The 23,377-nt window shown below is 47.0% G+C and overlaps 2 protein-coding genes across 5 annotated transcripts in view; both read right to left on the bottom strand.

Moving 5' to 3' along the window:
* Positions 1 to 10,550, bottom strand: part of adam15 (ADAM metallopeptidase domain 15) — a 28,894-nt gene extending 18,344 nt beyond the window's left edge. For all 4 annotated transcript variants that reach the window (XM_041942204.1, XM_041942205.1, XM_041942206.1 and 1 more), the window contains exons 1-5: positions 9,951 to 10,550; positions 7,314 to 7,405; positions 2,885 to 2,961; positions 2,730 to 2,808; positions 2,384 to 2,460 (exon numbers count right to left, since the gene is read on the bottom strand). In XM_041942204.1, coding sequence (XP_041798138.1) covers positions 2,384 to 2,460; positions 2,730 to 2,808; positions 2,885 to 2,961; positions 7,314 to 7,405; positions 9,951 to 10,104 — 479 coding nt within the window. In that variant the 5' untranslated portion in view covers positions 10,105 to 10,550. The remainder of the gene's footprint in view (positions 1 to 2,383; positions 2,461 to 2,729; positions 2,809 to 2,884; positions 2,962 to 7,313; positions 7,406 to 9,950) is intronic.
* Positions 10,551 to 12,335: 1,785 nt separating this feature from the next.
* dcst1 (DC-STAMP domain containing 1) lies at positions 12,336 to 23,277 on the bottom strand. Its single transcript, XM_041942238.1, has 16 exons — positions 23,244 to 23,277; positions 22,962 to 23,087; positions 22,613 to 22,687; positions 22,401 to 22,529; positions 21,015 to 21,154; positions 20,689 to 20,866; positions 20,463 to 20,606; positions 18,624 to 18,745; positions 18,387 to 18,544; positions 18,198 to 18,297; positions 17,677 to 17,772; positions 17,187 to 17,313; positions 16,504 to 16,620; positions 15,570 to 15,679; positions 13,578 to 13,682; positions 12,336 to 12,416 (listed from the first exon to the last, which is right to left on the bottom strand). Exons 1-16 carry the CDS (start codon positions 23,275 to 23,277, stop codon positions 12,336 to 12,338), a joined length of 1,842 nt encoding a protein of 613 aa, XP_041798172.1.
* Between the last annotated feature and the right edge of the window lie 100 nt (positions 23,278 to 23,377).

The following is a 23,377-nucleotide window of genomic DNA, read 5'->3' as shown; positions in this document are numbered from 1 at the left end:
TCTGTCCTAACCTTAGTGCATTTAAACTCCTCTGTTAGACTGGATACTGGCAGCTGAAGCATTCCTTTCCCATACAAAGCTACATTGCTTAAGCACCTGGGAGCACCCAACCATTTTCTAATATAAGAGCTAACTAGCCTTTCCATTCTCTCTGCTACAGATAATGGGACTTCATATACTGACATTGGCCACATTAACCTAGGATACAAGCCAAACTGCAAGCACCACAACCTCAGTTTTCCTGGGAGCCCTGATTTATCTATTCTCTCCAGCCCTTCTGCAACATCCTTTCTAAATTGCACAACCTGTTCAGCATCATTCAGGTCCACATTGTACCACCGTCCTAGACTCTTAACTGATTTCTCCCTAATTGTTGGGATTTCCTCACCATCTATAGCAAACTTTCTATCACTTACTTTCCCTCTGTATATTGAAATACTCCTTGACTTACTAGGCTTAATCTTCATACTAGCCCACTTGAGATTCTGATTGACTTTATCTAACAACCTCCTTGTACATGGCACTGTTGAAGTTAGCAGTGTCATATCATCCATATAAGCCCTAATTGGTGGAAGACGCATTCCATTCTGCCGTCTCTCTCCACCTACGACCCACTTGGAAGCCCTAATAATTACCTCCATAGCCATTGTGAAAGCTGGCGGGGAAACTGTACATCCTGCCATAATACCAACCTCCAATCTTTGCCAGCTCTGACTTCACTGTGCAGACTTTCTTCTGTACTCACTCACATCATGGTCGGTTTTAAGCCCTCAGTTCGCTCTCATTAATCCAGACTGGTGAATAAAAAGCTGAATAATGAGTCCTGTGTTGTTCTGGTGCCTCTAACCTGAAAACCACAAACTGGACCGGATTCTGTTCACGTGAGCTGATAAACAAATCCTGTAATCCTGCTGCGGCCTGCAGCCTTCACACTGCGCTGCCGAGGCCGGAGGTCGCCCGCACTGATCCGGATCAGTTAAACCTGCAGAGGAACGCTGACGACGTCGCTCACGTTTTCTGCTGAGTCCGGCCCAGAAACACAAAGACCTGAAACACGGTAAATCCTGGACTCTGCGCAAACCGGATTGGAGGTTTTTAGGTTTAAGAGATTGTGCTTCTTATTCTCCGTCACTGTTGTTGTTGAAGAAAATGTTTTCAGCGTTGGAACAGTTCAGAAACACCTGAGCTCACAGCAACGTTTTCACGCATCAGCAGACGTTTGTTTTCTGCTCTCAGACCAGACGCAGATCACAAACACTGGAGCGAGAGGTCGGCGATAATTTGAAGACATACTGGATCTCTCAGGTAAAAGAGTTTCTCCAGTTTATGAAATCACAACTGAAGGAAATAAAGGACGTTACAGCTCACAGACAGTCAGAATAAATGATTCTGAACCGTAGATACATTCACATTCTCACACGTCTTCTTGAGTCTGCACAGGAACCAGATCTGCAGGAGTCCTTCGGTCCGACGGACTCGTCTGAAACGTGTGAGGAAATTTACCCCAAATACATTTTTAGTGTTTGGATTTTTATACTTCACATCTTTAAGTAATCTTTAAAGGATAACTTTAGTTTTTTACAACCTGGACCTTATTTGTAGCATTAAATACGACCATTTACTCCCCCAGACAACTTTGGTGGCATTTGCAGTCGTTTTGAAGAAATTAGCCCCAGAGGAGCGGCGCGTATATCCGTATAATGCGAGTACTCGGGGCATCCATGCGCAGCCTCTATATAACGCATAATCTGCAGAAACTCGTTCATATTCCAATATTTAGTTCTGATATGCTGGTGCTATTCCCCTCTGAGCCCGTGGGGGCATGTTATCAACATCCGGCGTCTCTAGACAACTACCTCTGACGTGGATGATGTCATTACCGAAGCAGCCAGCCACAACACGGCTAACTCTGCGGCGGTCGGCTACGAATACGCAATAACGAACCACAGCTGTGCCAAACTACAGCTAAACTAGCCGACCGCCGTAGACAGTAAATGGTCGTATTTAAAGCTACAAATAAGGTCCAGGTTGTAAAAAACCAAAGTTATCCTTTAAGTATCTCTTCAATCGGCCATGAACGGCTGCAGGGAGCTCTGGCTCAGCGTCTTATACATGTGAACAACCTTCAGACCCACTGAAGGTAAATTGTTCAATAATTTACAGAACAAAAACCCCTCAGATTAGATGACGAGGTTTTAATTGGATTGTTTGCAACCTGATGACTGAGTTGACTTTTTTCAGTCTTTGGTTTTGTCTGAACTTCTTTTTAAACGAAGAAACATTTGATGGAGGACAGATCAGCCAGCAGTCAGCTGACGTCGGCTCTCAGCCGTCACCACGCTGACGGGGGCGCTCTGAACAGAGTCTGTGTGGGGGTACTGACCGGAGTCCGGAGCAGGTGCTCAGAGCCACTCTGGACTGAGGGAAGCCTCGGACGCTGCCGTGGTAATAACAGTGACTCTGCACACAAACACAACACAAACATCTGTCACAGCTGCACAACACAACTCAGGTCGCTGCATGTTTTCATTTAAAAACACAAAGCGTCCACGCTGCGCCGCCGTCTTCAGACCCCTGATACAGCCGGGTCGGGTGGAAACAGACTTCCAGGACGCCCACGTTGGCTTCGTCATTGGGTCTCAGTTCAGTCAACACAGAGAACATTACAGCTGACGTTGTTGTCTATGCTCACAGTGTGAAGACAGACGGCGGTGCGTTCACTGACTCACCACAGGGTCGGCTCTCAGGGACACTCCGGTGCCATTGGGCAGGTAATAGAAGACGTTGGGCGGTTTGGGCAGCAGGTCACTGCAGAGAGACGACAGTCACATCACACTCTGTACGTTCATGTTGTGTTCAATGTCACACCGTGAATCGGACTCACTGGTTCTTCTCCAGGTCCAGCAGGAAGAGCCGTCCCGCCACCTCCAGTCCACACTGCAGCCTGTCGGGGTGGCCGTCCTGAAGACAGACAGGAAGAACAGACGTCTCTTTATTCACTGTGATTAAACACCGAGAGGAACAAAGACAGAGACGAAGCTGATGATCATGAAATCATCTTCAGCTTAAAATGTTCCCCAAAAACGTGAAGACACTGCAGACCAGGACCACGATCATCATGGACGCTGATGTTCTGGGTTCAGTGTTGTTAACTGAATTATTAAACTGCACATTCAGCTTCATTTTCATCCTGAACCCCCCAGGCACAAAACGTGTCTCTGTGTTGTCTTATGGATGTCCGTCTCAGTGAGACGACATGTGAAGACACTTTAAAGACACCACTGAGCCGCTCTGACCCACCCCAGTGTCTTATGTCTCTGGTTTCTAAGAGGGGCTGAGGCTCCGTCCACACCCCCCCAGTCTGAATCTGTCTGTCTCCACTTCCCTTTTCCAGTCCGTTAGGAAGCGGGCGGGGCTAAGTACATCCGCCATCCAATCAGTGTGTTTTCCTGCCTGTTAGTGGAGCTGCTCTTTGAAGAGGGGGCACTTCCTGTCTAACGCCTCCTCGCTTTCTCCTGTCAGCTCTGCAGGAAGTCCAGGTGTGTGTGTGTGTGTGTGTGTGTGTGTGTGTGTGTGTGTGTGTGTGTCTGTGTGTGTGTGTGTCTGTGTGTTTGAAGGTTACTGATCGATCACAGTTTCCTGTCTTTGTGTTGTGGGAACATGTAAAATATGAGCAGTATTTTAGAAATACTGCGGTCCAGAGTCCAGACCCTCTCTGAGCCCAGACTCTCTCTGAGTCCAGACTCTCTCTGAGTCCAGACTCTCTCAGAGTAAAAACCTTTGATCAGCCAATAAAAAGTCTCCGCAGAGCAAGCGTGAGCTTCCTGCTCGCCGCCGACGGACTGTTAGATGGTGGAGCGTTCAGCTGCTAAAGAGGCAGACTGATGAGCGACGGCAGCATCCCTCCCAGCACCTGCCTTCACATACGAGGTTTTCCTGTGAATCAGGATCTCGTGACATCTAATCGAAGCTAAGTGGACGAATCCGTCGTCGTGGACCTCGTCTTTGTATCCAGTGTAGCATCGCTGCTCCAGTTTTAACCCAGCAGACTTCAGAGGACGATCCTCCCAGTGTGAGATCCCTCCCCAATAAAACGTCTTTTCATGATTTCACCTCTTGATGATTTTTCTGTTTTTAACAGGATCCTGGTTACACCCGGGGGGGCCACAGTCAGCTTGATGAATCAGGACTGATCCTGCTGTGGTGACCTTGTTTCTGTATATATGAAGCCTATCAGAGGTTTTCTTCTGGTGGCCCACCCCACCCCGCTCATATTTCCTGTAGTTTATCGCCCCCTAAACCAGCTGGTTTGTTTTCGATGGAGCCTGAACACATGGATTATATCACCCCCCCCCCCCCCCCCCCCCCCCCCTCATTTTTTTAAACTTTCAATCCCTTATGAACTTCTGTGCAGTCTGAGACCCTCAGAGGTCTGAAAACTAAAGGGGACAGAGCTGCTGCCATCAGGACCTCGAGGCTCTGGAACCACCTGTCAGAGTCTTCATCGTCTCTTTTATCCTGATTTTATCTGAGCTGCCTGTTTACCTTTATTTTTATTATCTTTAACTTTGCCTGTCATGTGTTTTATCATTCATTTTGGTATTTTTAGTTTATTATCATTATTATCATCATTATTATTATTATTATTATTTAGTCTCAAGCACTGAAAGTATTTGGATGAAATCATTTTCAGATCATTTCAGTTTCCTCTCTTGATTTATTTATCCACCCGCCCCCCCGCTTCCTCTCTGTATGAAGATCTAAATGCTGCTTCTGAGGCTTTTTTCTTAACCTTTATTTCATTTCACTGACATTTTATTTGACTATGCAGAAACAGGTCAGGTTCACATGTTCTGTGAACACATGTTCTGTGAACGTTCCTCGGGTTCTGCAGGGTTCCCTGTTTCACATTTCAAATGCAGATTTTTGGTGGAGTTTTCCTTTAAAGAGCAGAAATCCCCTTCGAGGCGTGTTTGTTTTCTCCACCCTCTCTGCACTTTGTGCCGTGGTGGGCTCAAACCATTGTGCAGCAGGATGGGGGGGGGGGGGGGGGGGGGGTGTTTGTTGGCTGAGTCATGTTCAGTTCAGCTGGGTGGGTCTGAATGTGGTTCAGAAGAACAACTTCCACCTCAAACTCGCAGGCTGCCGCCCGCAGAGTGAAGCTGTGGCCTGACTAGATAACCGACCTGTGGAGGAAATATCAGTCAGCTGACCTCAGGTCTGTAGTTACAGCAGATGGAGGGTGTGTTCAGTGATGGATTAAAACATGATGGGGCCATTTGAGAAGACGTTTCCCAGATCTGAAGTGATAAATAATCTGCGGTTGCATTCACTTTTTCACTTTTTTCCACTATTTTCTGACATTTTCTGGATCAGAGAAGAACTGAGCAAACGATTGGTCGGATTAACGGCCGATGAAATCGCTGAACTCTGCAGACGTCTGAATCATTTTTCATCTCCTCCAGTCTGAAACGTCAGATTAAAGTCACATTAAAGGATTTGTGTAAAGCTTCGTGCAGCTCTGATGTCTCCACGTCTTCCTCCTCCCATTGTTTTCCTCACACTTCTCTCTCTCTCTTACCTCTCACTGAGTGTCTCTCGCCCACTCTCACCATCTGTTAATGCCCCGCGTCCCTCCTCCTTCCCCGCCACATGTTGTTCCCCTCCTCCTCTGAACTCTCTCTCTCTCTGTACAGTGAGACCATGTCTCTCGCCCAGTCTGCAGATGATGTCAGAGCTGGGCGAGGCTCAGAGCCGTCGACCAAACAGAAGAAGAAAGAAGGAACAGCTGAGAGTTCATCACTTTACAACTGACCCAGAGTCTGCTGTCGCTCCAGCTCCACACTGACACACAGCAGAGCTTTGAGCTAAAGGCTAACATGTGCACAATCACAATGCTAACACACTGATGTTTAGCAGATATAAAGTTAACCAGGTTCACCATCTTAGCTTAGCATGTTAGCATGCTAACAACAGCTTACTAGCTGTAAACAGACGGTGCCTGCTGATGAACCACTTGCCGATTGGTCGATAATGACAATAAGCTGCAGCTCTCGATCAGTTTGAAGGCTCATCGGACACCAGGACCCCCTCTGTCAGCAGGGACACGTCTTCTGGACTGTGAGCTGGACCACATGTGACTCAGAGTCAGTGCGGTGTGGAGCTGCAGCGAATCACGATGAAGCAGTTTAACGTCTCAGTGTGGTCTGACGGGTGGATTTCACAGGTTAACTCACTGAATTAACATTAACGAGCTCCACCGAGGAGCTGAACAGTCGCTCGCAGAGGTGGAAAGTAACTAAGTACATTTACTCAAGTACAGCACTGAAGTAACAAAGTGAGGCTCCTGTACATTACTTGAGTATTTCCATGTTCTGCTACTTTATACTTCTACTCCACTACTTTTATTTGACAGCTTTAGTCACAGGTTAACACAAAATTAAGATTAATTTAATCTTAATCTCAGTTTATTTTCGAGGGTGATCAATTAATCCACATAAATCCAGAAAGAAAGGACAGAGAGCGGTCCCTTTAACCACAGCTGTTCATTCATTTCCTGTCTAATCACTTCGACCAATCACCACTCTTCATGATGTAACTGAATTAACGACGGCTCTCAGAGCAGAAGCTTCGACTCTTTTCATTGGTGGACTGAACCTTTAGTCGACATCACTGCTTTCCTGCTTCTGCTAGCTTCCTCCCGGCTGGGTGGGGACGGGACGGGTGGGTGTGGGGGGGTTTGGACAGGAAATGATCTCAAGTTTCTGTCAGCTGCACAGGAAGCGTCCGTCCTCCGCGACCCGCCCGCCCCTCCCTGCAGGAAGCTCCTGGTGAAAACTGTGGACGGTCCAGCTTCCTTCCTCTGTTCCTACACTGAAACTCTCTCCTGAACGCCTCGTTTAAACACCACGCAGGAGGAGGAGGAGGAGGAGGAGGAGGAGGTCAGTGAAGGACACACAGACACAGTGACAACGAGCCCAAAACATCTACACAATACAACCGAACGCAGTGTGTTTGTGTTACTCTGTGTGTGTGTGTGTGGGGGGGGGGGGGGGGGGGGGGGGGGGGGGGGGGGGGGGGGGGGGGGGGGGGGGGGGGGGGGGGGGGGGGGGGGGGGTGTGTGTTTGTGTCCCACCCATCCCAGACATCCAGTGAACCACAGTGACTCCCCAGTATGATACGATGGAAACATCAGCAGAAAACCAGTAACCAACCAACGGCTGCTGTTCTATGATTCCAGCACAAAGACGTCATCGCTGGTCTAAACTCCTGACCTCTGACCTGTTGGAGATACGAGGTTTCATGTGTCTGACCTGTAGAGCTTCAGCGAGGCTCCTCCTCTGTCCATCCACCAGGACAAAGGGACGAGTTTTTTCCAGCAGGGGGCGCCGCCGTCTGTCCACACCTGAGGACACAGACAGACTGGGTGAACTGGGAATTCAGGGATGTGGAGCTAGACCGACGTCAGTTGATAATAGATCAGTGCCAGCGAACCGTCAGCTGATCAGTCCAGTCCATTACAGAGCGCGTCCACCAGAGGGCGCTGGCTTTTACACGTAAAATAAAAAAACAAAGGTCAAGACTGTTTATGTTCAAAAAATTCAGTCAAACTGGTCAAAATGTGAAAGCATGGTGGAAACCAGTATGTTTGCCAGGATATTTATCATTAGACGACATGTTTTCGGCGCCGCCGAGCTGTAAACTCTTTATTTAAATTAAAATGTAGGATGGATTAACAAATGAAAAATGACTCATTCATTCAAATGACCTGAAGTGTTTGCTGAAGTCTTGACTTGATCTGTTGTAGAGCTGCACAATTAATCGAAATTTAATCAAAATCGCGATTTTGGCCGCCACGATTATACAAAGCCAAAATCGCGATTTTTTTCCTTTTTTGTCATTTTCTGTATTATTTTATAAGTGGGCGCTCTTCTGACTGCAGCATAAAGAAAAACAGTATATTTGTCCACCAGCCACCAGGGGGCGGCCGTAGTCATAGAGCACGCCGCATCACATTAGTAGCCACCAACAAGCAAGCTAAACTCAGCTCCTCTCCGCCTAGCGCGGTGCTATCATACCAGTCAAATTCAAGTGGTGAGAGCGAGAGGGATTGGTAGAGTGACCATTGTAGAGCCGATTTCTGAATCAGTGAAAATAAAGATGAGTTCTGGTGAAAATGACTGAACAGACAGTGGGAACAGAAGTTGATCAATCTTCCGGAGGTGAGGAGTCTGAGCTCGTTCCTCGAAAGGGCTACACATCTGTTGTATGGAGCTATTTCGGATTCAGAAAAGGTGATGTCGAACAAAAGCAGGTGTTGTGTAAAGACTGTGGGCGAATTGTGTCCGCTCCGCAGGGGAACACAACTAATCTGTATAACCACTTAAAGAAGAATAATTTGGGAAAATACGACGAGTGTATGAAAAGAAAAGTCCCCAAACCCCCGCATATCCGTCCCAAACACCCAGCGCAGACAACCATAAATGCTACACTTAATCTTGCAACACCATATGCATCAACATCAAGAAGACACCAAGAAATAACACAAGCAGTTGCCATTTATATAGCCAAAGCCATGGCTCCCATTAACACAGTTAACAACGAGGCATTCAAAGAGATGATCAAAACGCTGGACAAAAGATACGAGATGCCATCCAGAAACTACTTCTCAAAGGTGGCATTGCCAGCGCTGTATAAACAATGCCGGGAGGAAATCCGAAAAGAAATAGCAGATCTCCCGTTCTATGCGACCACGACCGATCTATGGTCAAGTAGGACCATGGAGCCGTACATGTCCCTGACGATCCATTACATTGACGAGGATTTTGAAATTAAAACTCGCTGCCTGCAGACGTCATTTTTTCCGGAGGATCATACGGGAGAAGCTATTGCTCAAGGCTTTGCATAATCGTGATTATAATCGAAATCGTGATTTTGATCCAAATAATCGTGATTATCATTTTTTCCATAATCGTGCAGCCCTAATCTGTTGTGAGATGATGAGCTTCCTGCTGCAGAGACACCACCTGCTAACACCTGCTAACACCTACCTACACCTGCTAACACCTGCTAACACCTACCTACACCTGCTAACACCTACCTACACCTGCTAACACCTGCTAACACCTACCTACACCTGCTAACACCTGCTCAGGTTCATCTTCAGCGCCAGAACCCTGATTTTAAACTCCCAGATATCGACATCAGGATTGTCAGGCTGTACAGGTCTGCGCCACGAGAACTCAAGACCACCGCTATCGTACGCAGGAGCTAACGCACTCTTAATGAAATCCTGAGGGAGGGGGCAGGCAGCGGCTCGTCACACAGCACGAAGACGACGTCGTTCATTTTTCTGCCGTTCTCGTGTAGAGAAGTAAAACATTTGTGGAGCATAGCGATACGTTTTCATGCTAACGTTACTTTTGTGCAAAGATGATTGACGAATGAAAATGTTGTATGTTCTATGAGCTGACACTGTGTGATGTCATGGCTCCATGGTGTCCTCTAAACTGCAGCACTTCCTGTCTGACTGTGAAGGTCCTGCAAAATAAATCTGTAGAAAGACGAGCTGTGATCTGGGTTCAGGTGCACTGCAGCACCGCAGGTACCACAGTACTGCAGGTACCTGATTAGGAGACATGTCAGACGCTGTTACCCGGGCAACGGGCCAAGCATTCAATCAGGTCAAAGGTCACAGTGTCACTCACAAACAGACCACAGACAAACATCACGTCTCTGCCACTGACGGGAGAGGAGGACCTGACTCTTCAATCATTTACACTCATAACAGAGTCTGTCCACGAAGAGTTTCAGTCCTCAGGTTCGAGGACATCCAGAGGATCTGCAGGTCTGACTGACAGGTGGGGAGGCCCAGGTGTTTCACTCAGGTGTGTAACCTGTGTGAGTAGTCAGTCTTCATTCGACCCTGCTCGGTCACCGTGAATCCTTACCTGTCACAGTAGCGACCAGGCCGTCCAAACGACCCGCGTGTCCGTCCACCGGCAGAAGCCGTCCGTCCTGCGGTGCGTTCAGGGACCGGGCAGCGGTGAACACAGCACGGCCGCCGAGCAGCAGTAAGGACAGCAGGATGGCAGCTCCGCTCATCGTCTCTGCGTCACCGGCAACAGGTAGCTGCTGTTCGGTGTGTGTGTGTGAGTGTGTGAGGTAACGCCGTTCCAGTCCCGTTACCTCACGGTGTCGGAGCACCGAGAGAGACTCCAACGGAACTCCATGTTGCTTCGTTTTCCCCGAACATCCAGACAAAAACACGCGGTCAGACCCACGGTTGAACCGGCCCACGGCGGGAACTGACCGTTAACTCGGCGTTAACGCATCGGGCAGACCGCCCGGTCCTCCGGTCGGGACCGCTAACTGCGCAGCTCTGAAGAAAACAGAGTTTGTGGCGGCAGAAAGTATCGCTGACACCGGCCCGAGAGGCTCGGTTTCCGTCGGTGGTGTTCGTTCGGACCCCGGACAGTTCGGTTCACCCGTCCCGAGAGGCCAGAAAGCGGCTCATTACAGGAAGAACACCGGACAGTCCGTGTTTATACCGGGAGGTAACGGAAACGTCACCGAGCTGCGTTAGATGGACCGGAAGTACTGTGATTTAGTCTTCAAAATAAAAGCTAGCCAATAAACGTCACTGAACCACATACTTAATTGATCTTAAATGAGATTTCTTATATTTACATTTGACTAATTGATTTAAATCCAACTTCAGTAATTCAAGCAAATTACTAATGGAGGAAAAAACATAATTCGACATTGTTTTCAAGACCACCTTCTACAATCATCTCAACTTTAAACCTATTTACTTTCCACTATAATCAAATTAAAACAAGAACTTTCCATTAAAATTAACTTAATTGCAGCTTCTTTTTCATCCAAGTGTTTATTAAGAGGCTCAGTGTCCAGTGTCTCAGTTTTAAGTTAAAGAAAAAATGAGCAAAGCTAAATAAAACAAATTAAAACAATTTTATTTACATTCCAAAGTAAATATTGAATGACGAAGGAAACTTTAAATCTAATATATTGTTCAATTTAATGGGTCTTTTCACAAGTCAAGTTCATTTTATTAAAACAGCCCAAAATCACAAACCACAAATTCGTCTTAGGGTTTGTTTGTTTTTTATCACAGCATGCCCTCTATCCTTTCAGCAGGAAGCCATTAATTAACATGTAAAAACCTAATTAGAAGGACCTCAATGATTAAATCCATAAAGCCACAAGAACACATGATACTGATCTTTGCTGTCTGACGTTTACATCATTGAGTTTACTGGAGAAATTACAGTGAGGACATGAGAAGGTGAACACGTGTTTTCCTTTGACGTGTGATGCGGCGATCATACGTTTCACTGTAAAGGAGTTTATTCCAGCAGCAGCGTTAAAGCGCAGAATAAACTGACTTTGGACCCGTTTTAAATCTTTTTGACTATGAAACTGTTTTATTTTCCTCCAGCTGTGAGCAGTGTTGCATTGTGGGACAACAAAGTGCATCAACACCTCAGTCAGCATGAACCAGCTGAAGTGTGTGACTGTGGACTGGATGGATTCTGGACTGGACTCTGTGACTGCCGTCAAGTTTGCTTCATGAAATGGATTTTATTTTGGAAACCAGATAACTGGATGAAGTTCTTACACATCCCAGTGGCTTGATGTCTCTCTCTCTCTCTGTCTCTCTCTCTCTCTCTCTCTCTGTCTCTCTCTCTCTCCTGAGTCTTACCTCCTTCCTGTCTGCAGTGATGAGTTCAGGTTCAAGCTGAAAGTCTTTTCACACGTTTTTATTTGTTTAACAGAAATGCTGCTCACACATTAAAGCAGGAGAACTTTTACTTTGGAAACTTACTCATATTTCTGTACTTTTACTTCTCTGAATACAAAGTGTTTGTACTCTGACCCGCTCGCAGGTCGACAGCTGCAAACGTTCAGGAGGATTTCAGGTCAGCGAGGTCACGGCAGGTGATATGATGACATCACTGTGGGGCGTGCTGATGTAAACTGATCCAGCATCAGTTCGTTGTGCTTCAGATGGATCAGATTAAACAGTGAAAGTGTGAATGGAGTGAGGTCTGCACGTGCTGCTGAGGATCAGCTGGTTACATAATTCACCTGTGCATCTCTAATCTGATCATGTGACCACACACACTCACACATACACACTTGTCTCACGCTAAAACCTTTATTGTGAAGCTCAAAGCACAAACTAACCGTGGAGCTGATCGTCATGACGATCTGAAACTGCTGCAGAAGCTCCGTTATGATCACACAGATTTTAAAGCGGCGGGTTTATCTGAACGTCTTCTGGAGCGGCAGGTGGAACATCCTGTTCCGGTCTAACCGGGATCACAGTCTGACACTTCCTGTTGCTGGTGCTGACAAAGACGACGCCCACACCTGCTCAGGCAGTCAAACACCTGCAGGAGAGGATTCAACACAAAGATCACAGGTGTCCCAAAATGTTACAGACAGACGTCTGCGAACGATGAATGAAGCATCAACAGACAAAGAAACGTTTCAGAGCGGTGAGATCGATAAATGTTGGAACAGTGAAAGAAAGAAACATTGTGAGTTTCTGCAAACCACAGATGTACTGAAACGTCACGTTCTTTACGTTCAAACTTTACGTTCTTTACTCTTAAACGTCATGTTCTTTACGTTCAAACTTTGTGTTCTTTAGGTCCAAACTTTACGTTCTTTACGTTCAAACTTGACGTTCTTTATGTTTATGCTCTGACAGCACTGTAGTTGAACTCTGTTTAGGAATAAAAACCACCTGGCTCAGGCAACATTTTGGTTTTGTAAAACTCGGATTTCTCGTCTGGAAAATGTTCCGACATCTCGTTAAAAACACTGGGTTTGTTTGAACGCTTTGTTTGGTCCACACCATCGTGGCCTCCTCCTGATGACAGACGGATACCTAATGGTATCCGTCTGTCATCAGGAGACAAATGGAGAACGTTTGAAACGTACAAATTCATCGCAAGCATAACATTTTATTCTGGCAACGGCAGGGTGGTGGCAGCAGGAAGTGACAACAAGCAGCAGTCAGATGGTTTCCAACAGGAAGTCACTAAACTCTCACTTCCTGTTAGATCTGATCCAGATTTAATGAAGTCCCGAGCTCGTACGCAGTAGCTGCTCTTCTGACGACAGAATATGTGAACATCGGGACAGAGTTGAGGATTTTCTTTAACTCCAATATAACAAATTTCTATTCGACCACAGACACATTTCTCTGCAGGCGAAGCTTTCGTACTGAATGTAAACTACGTTTTGTCAGTGTGACGTCGGATCAGATGTTCATCGATCTGTAAATGTGGCTCGATCGGAGCTTTGAGAGTTTTTACGCTGGACGAGAGAGTTGAGACACTTTAGAGCAAAAAGTGACTCAGTCGCCTCTTTCACACTTTTATAAGACGGTTGGTCGTTTTGTTTTGTTTTGACTTTGGTTCATTTTCCTTCTTCCCTGATTGGATCGTAGTATTGAGTATCTGTAGTGTCAGTGTTGACGACTGTGGTTCTCATCACGTTCAACAGAACTCGTTCCGATTGTTGTCGTCAGTTAAAATCCTCACCGTCCTGCTCCTCCGTCCTCGGCTGATGATGCGTTTCCTGTCAGTGGAGGAGATCCGTCTCTGGATCTGCAGATTGTAGAGAAACAAGACTCGCTGCTTCTCCCTCTGACAGACAGACAGACGGACGGACAGAGAGACAGACAGACGGACAGACAGATGGACAGAGAGACAGACAGGCAGAGAGACAGACAGACAGACGGACGGACAGACAGACAGACAGACAGACAGACAGACAGACGGACGGACAGAGAGACAGACGGACGGACAGACAGACGGACAGAGAGATGGACAGATGGACAGACCGACAGAGAGACGGACAGACAGACAGACAGACGGACAGAGAGACAGGCAGACAGACGGACGGACAGACAGACGGACAGAGAGACGGACAGATGGACAGACAGACAGGTTATATTTCATCAGTTTCTGTCTGTCCTTTGAGCTTTGGTGACCACGGTCAGAGCCACGTAGAGAAGGCTAAAGGCTAACTAGACAGCAGCTAATCTGCGTTTTGGCTATTGATTAGGCTAACGTTAGCGAGCGACCTTCAGGAATGACGTCAGGCTGTAACTTGGAGTATCTGAGTAGTTTAAGCATGAACTCATGAATGTCAATAATTATTAAACAGATTTCATTCATTCAGAGCTGGACTTTTAACATCTGTACGTTTTGGTGTGTTTCGTCAGCCTGCACTCACTCGATGTCTGGAAAGCGTCCTGAGACGACTGCGGTTGGGATTTGGCGCTATGTAAATAAAACTGAACGCAACTGAATTTAATTTAATTAAAGATAGAAGCAGAAATAACAGCAATGGTTATAATTGGTGATGTGATGATGTGGCTCACGCTTTGGGAATAACTGAACGAGGTGAGTGCTGTACAGCAGCGACGCCAGAACCTGAAAATCGAGCAGCGAACTCGATCGATGGGTCAATAAATCTGGTGGAAAGTAAAAAACTCTGCCCGCTCAGTGATCAATAAAGTTATTACCGCAGTCCTGAGGGGAACATGAATGTCTGAACCACATTTCATCATAATCCTCCAACTGCTGCTGAGATGTTTCAGAGCGGACCGGGTGGCGGACCCCGCCTCCTTAAGGTGACCCCCAGATGTGTTTGACTGAGTGCTGGTGAACAGGTTTGTCTGGTGAGCAGCTGTCATGTGACCGCGTCTCACTGAGCCTCTCTTTCATTCATCACCTCTCTCTCTCTCTCTCTCTCTCTCTGAGTGTCTCTCTACCACAGTCCAGCCTGTCAGCGCTGCTCTGTTGTAATGCTCTTACATTAATCTGCTCTCAGATCAGATTTACTGCAGCTCACAGAGTTTAAACACACACACAGAGAGTGTGTGTGTGTGTATTAATGAGATTAAGGAGTTTGCTTCTTCATCAGTATAGGACAGGAAGTGACATCACAGCGACTGTGAATGTTCGAATCAACAGAAACTCTGAGCAGGCGGCAGGTTCCCACTGTTTACTGTGTGTGTGTGCATGTTAGTGTGTGTGTGTGTGCATGTTTGTGTGTGTGAGTGTTTACGTGTGTGTGTGTGCGTGTGTGTGAGTGTCTGTGTGTGTGTTTATGTGTGTGTGTTTATGTGTGTGAGTGTCTGTGTGTGTGTGAGTGTCTGTGTGTGTGTGTGTGTCTGTGTGTGTGTGTGTTTATGTGTGCGTGTGTCTGTGTGTGTGTTTATGTGTGTGTGTGTCTGTGTGTGTGTGAGTGTCTGTGTGTGTGTGAGTGTGTCTGTGTGTGTGAGTGTGTCTGTGTGTGTGTGAGTGTCTGTGTGTGTGAGTGTGTGTGTTTGTGTATGTGTCTGTGTGTGTGTTTATGTGTGTGTGTGTGTGTCTGTGTGTGTGTGAGTGTCTGTGTGTGTGTTTATGTGTGTGTGTGTGTGTTTATGTGTGTGTGTGTGTGTGTGTGTGTGTCTGTGTGTGTGTGTGTGTGTATGTGTGTGTGTGTGTCTGTGTGTGTGTGTGTGTGTGTGTGTGTGTGTGTACCTTTGGATGGTAGAAGGCGGTGATGACCCGTCGGAGGCGGTTGGTGTAAACCTGCAGGCAGCTGAAGAGCGCCACCAACAGGACACAACACACACAGCTCACATACACACCTGCAGAGAGTGAGGAGGGGGGACGGACACACACTGAGGGAGAGGGAGGGAGGGAGGTGACGTTAGTGAAACAGGGAGACTGTCGCCCTCTGCTGGTTCAGTTTAATGTAAAATATGGCCAAAAGTATGTGGACAGCATTACTTCTTCAGTGAGTTTTACTACATTTGTATCACAAATATCACTCAAACATGAATTAAACATGTTGTTGTTCGGCCCTGTGCTCTGCCTCTCAGGCAGTGTCTCCTTCCAGGCTGTAAATTTACCCAACAACCTCGAACAATCGCATGTTTTAGGGTAGACCGACATGGTTAAAGTTCAGTTCTTGGGGGGTCCTGGCAGGTTTGGACTGCATCATCCTTGGTTAGCACCACTGTTTTCCTGCAGACGCAGCGCGCCGCTCTGACTTTACGTCTTGCCGCTGCACTGACAGTTGATTCGGTTTCAGCTATGACCTCGTCTGACCATTAAAGGTGCAACCAGCAAGGTGACAGCTGTTGACGTAACCTGAGAGCGACGTGCCGTGAGAACAAGAAGTTCCCAGATCTGTGCATCGCTTTGAAATAATAAAATCTGAAAACTGCTACTTGGCACACGTTGGTGACCCGACTACGACTGATCATGTGATCAGAGGGTCTCAGGTTCAGAGTCTGCCAGTTAAAGCCAAGGAGGAGGGATTTGTGCGCTGCCTGAGTGTCTGCAGTCAGGGTAAAAAGCTCAAAGGCAGCTCTGCTCTAGTGTTGAGAAGATTATTCTGAACCTGTTTAGAGACACATTGTGGTTAAAAGATCACTTCCTGATTGATGAGTAAACACCTGTGACCTACCCCGGTTGTCTGTTTGGATGTTGAGGCTGGACGAGCTGTTGAAGGCTGAAACCGTCTTCCTCAGGAGGCGGGCCATCATGGAGTCTCCACCCACCCTGATGTCCACCTGGTGATGACCTGCAGAGACAGCGGTGATCAGTTTTAAAGAAACAACACTGTTTATGAATGAAGCATCTGTTCTGCTGCGCTCTATCTAAGGACGTGCTATGCTAGCATGGTAACATGTATTAGCATGTTGAAAAATTAGCATGTTAGCATGATAATATTGTTGTGTTGGGACCTCGGCACAAGTATGAACAAAGACCGGCCTGCAGATTCCAGAGCCTGAAAACAACCTCACAACAAAGAAATACCAGCGAATCACACGGAGGAGACGGGTTTGGCCTGAAATCCTGGTTTCCCATTGGACGAGAGCCGTGATGTTATCAAGGATATAACCATCGGTGCTCCCGCCTCACCCTGACGCTCTGCTGCTCCTAATCAATCGTTTGTATTTTAAGTAACCAAGGCAACAGTCCTTTGACCCGACTGTCTGTGGTCACCGAACAAAGATCAGTTGGTCGTGTATCTGGAGGCGGAAGACACTTCCCCTCCGTCAGCTCCGTCAGCTCTCAGCTGGCTGTTCGCTGTGTGTTTGTGTGTGTGTGTGTGTGTGTGTGTGTGTGTGTGTGTGCGTGCTGTACTGGTCAGGTTGAACTGGGTGAAGGTGTGTCTGCTGACGATGTCCAACACGTGGAACACAGAAAAGTCGAGAGTCAGCAAGACGACAGACAGCAGCGTGGCAGACAGCACCTGAAACACACCTGAGGTCTGTCAACACGCACACACACGCACACACACACACACACACGCACACACACACACACACACACGCACACACACACGCACACACGCACACACGCACACACACGCACACACACGCGCACACACACACACACACACACACTTATGTAATTTAACGGAGGGTGATGAGAAACACAAACAATCAGCAGGTCCATCGTTGTCATTGGTTGTCACTGGACATTCGCTCTGCTCTGATTGGTTAACACTCATCAACCTCATTCGAGAGGACGTCAGTAACAAGAAGAATCAGCAGCAGTCAGACGGTCGGAGGGAACATCCGACATAAAGAACCTTATTTGAAGGTCAGTGTTGGCGTACAGGGGAACCTACCGCATGTTTCAGCTCCTCAGGGTGGATTTTCACACTCCAGGGCTCGATGAACAACTTCTTCTCTGATTGTTCGAGAGGCAGCAGGCAGAGCTTCCCCTACACACAGCAAACAGCACGAGAGGACAAATCCAGGTGAGTCCACTGTGCACAAATCTCCTCTTCCTCCTCTTCATCACACACATGCAGACATGGCACTGAGGCCGCTGACGTGTCCCGGTCTAACCCTGACCCTCCACCGCTGAATCTAACCAGGAAAAATGATGAAGACCTGTCTGGCCCTTCAGCACTTTGAGCATGAACTTCTAAATCAATTCGAATGATCAATAATAATTATATATTCTAATCTAATAAAGTTAAAGTGTTATTTGGATCTTCAGGTTATTTTATCTCGTTTTATGTTTTGGCTTTAATTTACTTTGAAGTAAAGATGCTTTAGAAGTAAAGTTATTATCATAAACTGTCCATCCTGACAGAGCTGATGATGATGATGATGATGATGATGATGATGATGATGACGTTACCGCTCTCCTCCTGCGGCGGTCGATCTGTCTGAAGTAGGTGGTGATGTAGACGTTGTCGAATCGAATGTCCCTCCTGTACTGCCTGAGGTAAGCGAACGCCCTGAGGGGGGAGAAGAGGAGGAAGAGGAGGTGATGCCGGTCTGTGACTCAGCAGGAACAGAAAGCTGATGTCAGAGCGCCACGTCGTACTGTGTGAAGATGGTGATGAAGGTGAAGGAGAGCAGCAGCTGCAGGATGTTCAGCAGCTGGTTCACGGTCGCTGTCAGTTTCTGGAAGGATCCTCTAACAGCCCGAGTGAAGTCCTGATCCAGCAGAGCTCCGCCCAACACCGACCGCTGCTGGCGCTCCTGCAGGAGGTCAGAGGTCACACGGGTCAGGACGCCAAGATCCACCGAGCTGGACGTTAACAGACGGCGAGAGACCGACCTCCAACACGAGCTCGGCGCTGAACTCTCTGGACAGCAGGTCGACCGACCGGTTCACCCGATCAAACAGCTGACCGAAGTTTCCCTCCACCGGAATCTGCTCCCTGCACCACGGAGTCATCACTGATGGAGGAGGAGGAGGAGGAGGAAGAGGAGGAAGATTATTATTACGCTTTGTCTGCAGATTCAAGGCCGTGACACACCGACCTCAAACAACAAGCGGCGACAAACGCTCGCTGATTAAATTCAAGCTGTTTGAGCTACGCTACGTGTCGACCCAACGGATTTACTGAAACGCTCGACGCCAAAGGGACTTGGAGGCGGTTTCTCATCTGTCGGAAGTTCTGAAGTCCACCACGAACTCAGATCAGATATAATATATGTGAGACGTCTTCCTGTGTCACTGTTACCAGCAGTGAGATGTTAGCGGCGTCTGGCTGGAATTAGCACATGCTGCTAAGCTGTGCTAACAGCGGTGCATCATCCGCACGTCGGCTAATCACGCAGAGCGACAGAGAAGAGTCTCTACGTCTGTGTGAAGAGACGTCTGACGGTGGACATGAGTGACTGAGACGAGGACAAACAGCGACAAACCACTCAGAATCAAGACAAAGACAAAGACTGACGAAGACTGATGGAGAGAGACAAACAGTGACGAAGACAAAGACTGACGAAGACAAAGACTGACGAAGACTGATAAAGACTGATGGAGCGAGACAAACAGTGATGAAGACAAAGACTGACGAAGACAGATAAAGACTGATGGAGAGAGACAAACAGTGATGAAGACAAACAGTGATGAAGACAAAGACTGATGAAGACTGATGGAGAGAGACAAAGAGTGATGAAGACAAAGACTGACGAAGACTGATGGAGAGAGACAAACAGTGATGAAGACAAAGACTGACGAAGACAGATAAAGACTGATGGAGAGAGACAAAGACTGACGAAGACAAAGACTGACGAAGACAGATAAAGACTGATGGAGAGAGACAAACAGTGATGAAGACAAACAGTGATGAAGACAAAGACTGACGAAGACAGATAAAGACTGATGGAGAGAGACAAACAGTGATGAAGACAAACAGTGATGAAGACAAAGACTGATGAAGACTGATAAAGACTGATGGAGAGAGACAAAGAGTGATGAAGACAAAGACTGACGAAGACAAAGACTGATGAAGACTGATAAAGACTGATGGAGAGAGACAAAGAGTGATGAAGACAAAGACTGACGAAGACAAAGACTGACGAAGACTGATGGAGAGAGACAAACAGTGATAAAGACAAAGAGGGATGAAGACAGACAAACCGTGATGAAGACAAAGAGGGATGAAGACAGACAAACAGTGATGAAGACGAAGAGTGATGAAGACAAAGACTGACGAAGACAGATAAAGACTGATGGAGAGAGACAAACAGTGATGAAGACAAACAGTGATGAAGACAAAGACTGACGAAGACAGATAAAGACTGATGGAGAGAGACAAACAGTGATGAAGACAAACAGTGATGAAGACAAAGACTGATGAAGACTGATAAAGACTGATGGAGAGAGACAAAGAGTGATGAAGACAAAGACTGACGAAGACAAAGACTGACGAAGACTGATGGAGAGAGACAAACAGTGATGAAGACAAAGAGGGATGAAGACAGACAAACAGTGATGAAGACGAAGAGTGATGAAGACAAAGACTGACGAAGACAGATAAAGACTGATGGAGAGAGACAAAGAGTGATGAAGACAAACAGTGATGCAGATGAAGAGCGATGAAGAGCGATGGTCTCAGTGCGGTCTGAATCTGGATGGAAGCGACATGTGACCAGTGTGACCTCTCACCTCTCATGACATCACACAGGAAGTGGAACTTCATGGAGACACAGAGGATGTGGTTGATGACGGGGACAGGGATCGCCTCCATGCACTCGTCCCACCTGAGGCTGAACCAATCAGCACATCGCTGCACGCCCTCGTCCACCACACCTGGAAATCAGACACACGCCAACATTAAATTCAAGGCGTGAGATTTACATTCCACTTTAGACTCTGCTGTGATCTCGCTCACTGTCGCACTGCATCATGGTCTTCTTGGTGAATTGCTCCTGCGTGCTGGTGCCGGCGGCGGCGGCGGCGTGGTTTGGTTTGAATCGATCGTATCCGTACTGAAGGGCGACCTCGTCTCTGATGTTCTGAAACTTCCTGCTGACACTCCGAGCCTCCGACTGAAACCGTGCTCCATCATCCTGAACGAGAAACCAGAGACGGATCAACGACCTCTGACCCCGACCATCCAGCGCTCTTTTTTAATACGTCTGCTGGTATTAGCTCGACTGCTCTGCTGTAGAGCCACCATCATCATTATCATCATCATCATAAACATGTCCGTCTCACCAGGACTTCCTGCATGATGAGCCGAGCCGGCCTCACGGCGTCTCTCCACAGTAGCTTGCTGTGATGAACCTGCAGGTCCAGGTTACAGCTCAGAGACAGAGCTGCTGTCTCCATGTTACGCTGGATGTTAGAAACTGGTCCTGACAAGACAAGCAGCAAATCAAACACTGTAAAATAATAATAATATAAGACAAAAACACCTGTTTGGAACCTTCCACAGGTAAACAGGTTGATTGGTGACAGGTGATAGTATCATGAACAGACAGTATCTCACCACAAAGAGATCAAACCTGGACTCAGGAACACTTCAGGAAACACTGATTCTGGTTTTATTGATGTTTTACACTCCAGACCTTGATGAATCAGGATTATATGTTTATATTAAACTGCTGTACTGTAAAATATGACATCACATCACGCTGTTGTTGCAGTAGAATCCAGATTGGATGTGATCTGATGCAGCACAGCCCGACTTCATGAAACAAACAGTCACTAACAGAGAAATACGTGTTAATGACTTTATTTAATTTAATTTAGGCTGATTATTTAAAATAACGGCGAGTGAATCATGTAACACCTAAAACATGCAGATACGACACCTGATGGTTCCAGGATGAACAACGTGGCCTCCTTCAGCTTCTGGTCCTTTTGATCTGGTTTGTTAGAATAAGTAAATGTTATGTTGATTACTTCCTCCTCGTATGGATTTACTGAGTCTGTGTCTCTGCCGAGAGTTTAAATTAGACCGTTTGATCCACCTGACCCTTCTGAACATGTCAGACTGAAGCTCCCATGAATCCACTGGGATCAAAAACAGCTGAACAAACAGCAAATGACTGAATCCTGAATATAAGAGGTCAAACTACGACGCCGACGCTGGCGCCATCAGTTCCGTTCTCGCGGTCAGGTCAGCACAGCGCAGCAGCACATTTATGACCACGAACCCAAAGTCCAGCACAGAGGGGCTGCGTGAACGTGGTCTGGACTCTGTGCAGGACAGTCCTGGTTTCAGAGACACTGCAGGACAGAATACCTGCCCTGTGGTCCAGGTGCAGTCCAGCTCTGGTGGACAGAGGGAGTCCTGCCCTGGTCTCATACACTGTTTCACTCAACATGTTATATATTCTGCTGTTTTAAGATTTAATGGGTTGTTTTATCGGTAAACGCTGATGATTCACCCGATCGCTTCACCTTTAACTGTTGGCTTATTATTTCAAAGAGATAAACACAAACTTTAAAACACCAATTATTTCTTTAACTTTACTAAACTTATTTCTGCTCTGCTTAAATAGTTTGGTGTTTTGGAAAGTGTGTGTGTGTGTGTCTGTGTGTGTCTGTGTGTGTGTGCGTGTGTGTGTGTGTGTGTGTGTGTGTGCATGCTCTCACCTCTGCAGAGCACAGACAGGATGAACAGCATCAGGTACGCTCGGCCGCGGGAGCCGAGCATGCTGGGAAACATCAGGAGGACCGAACATCTGGAGGAGGACGACAAGGCTCCGCCCACCGCACACACAGCTGGAGCAGATGTGAGTCAGCGTGTGTGTTTCAGGCAGGAGGCGAAGCATTTCATGACGTGTGTGTGTGTGACGTCTGCTCACCGACAAACAAAGCTGCTGCTGCCAGCTGCAGGTCAAAGGTCAGCGGGAGGCTGTGGGACACTCCCAGGAACAGGACTGAGGACAGAGGAGGTTCACAACATATTTATTACTAAATCAACTCGGAGAGGAACCAGCTGAGTGGATTACTGTAAATGGAACTAATTAAACAAGAAGTCAGTTGGATTGGAAAATGTATAATTATACTTAAAACAAAAAATACATAAATAAACAAAATAACATTTTGAATCAATACAATCCAGAAAATAACAAAGGAGAATGCTAACAATGCTAATAATGCTAACGCAGCATGATAAGAGCAGTTTCCTCCAGTTCCTCTTCCTGATCTTACCTGTCCCGCTCACTGCTCCAAACAGTGCCCTGAGGACCAGGTGGGCCACCTGAAACCCCTCTGATTGGCTGAAGAGGAATCGATGGACAGCAGGAGGAAGGACAGTCAAACTGATCCTCTCCACAGCTGGAGGACAGACACAAACAGCCGGACAGTCACACGGGTACCAGCCCCCGTTTTCTACCCAGTAACAGCTAGCATTAGCTAACAGTTAGCTTTAGAAACATAATCGTAATTATTCCAAATATAATTCCAAGAACAATTTAAACGATTTGAACTTACTGCTGTGAGGTATGCGCAGGTGAGTCTGAGTCATGATCCGTCCAAAGCGTCTCTGAACAACCGTCCAGGAGTCACAGAATGTGGTTTCGGTTTGTCAGTTGGTCAGTTGGAGGATTCTTTGGTTTCCAGGAGAC

This window comes from Chelmon rostratus, chromosome 8 (genome assembly GCF_017976325.1).
Source record: "Chelmon rostratus isolate fCheRos1 chromosome 8, fCheRos1.pri, whole genome shotgun sequence".
Classification (NCBI taxonomy): domain Eukaryota; kingdom Metazoa; phylum Chordata; class Actinopteri; order Chaetodontiformes; family Chaetodontidae; genus Chelmon; species Chelmon rostratus.
Note: the sequence above shows the minus strand (reverse complement) of the source record. Positions and strands in the feature narration are given on the sequence as shown.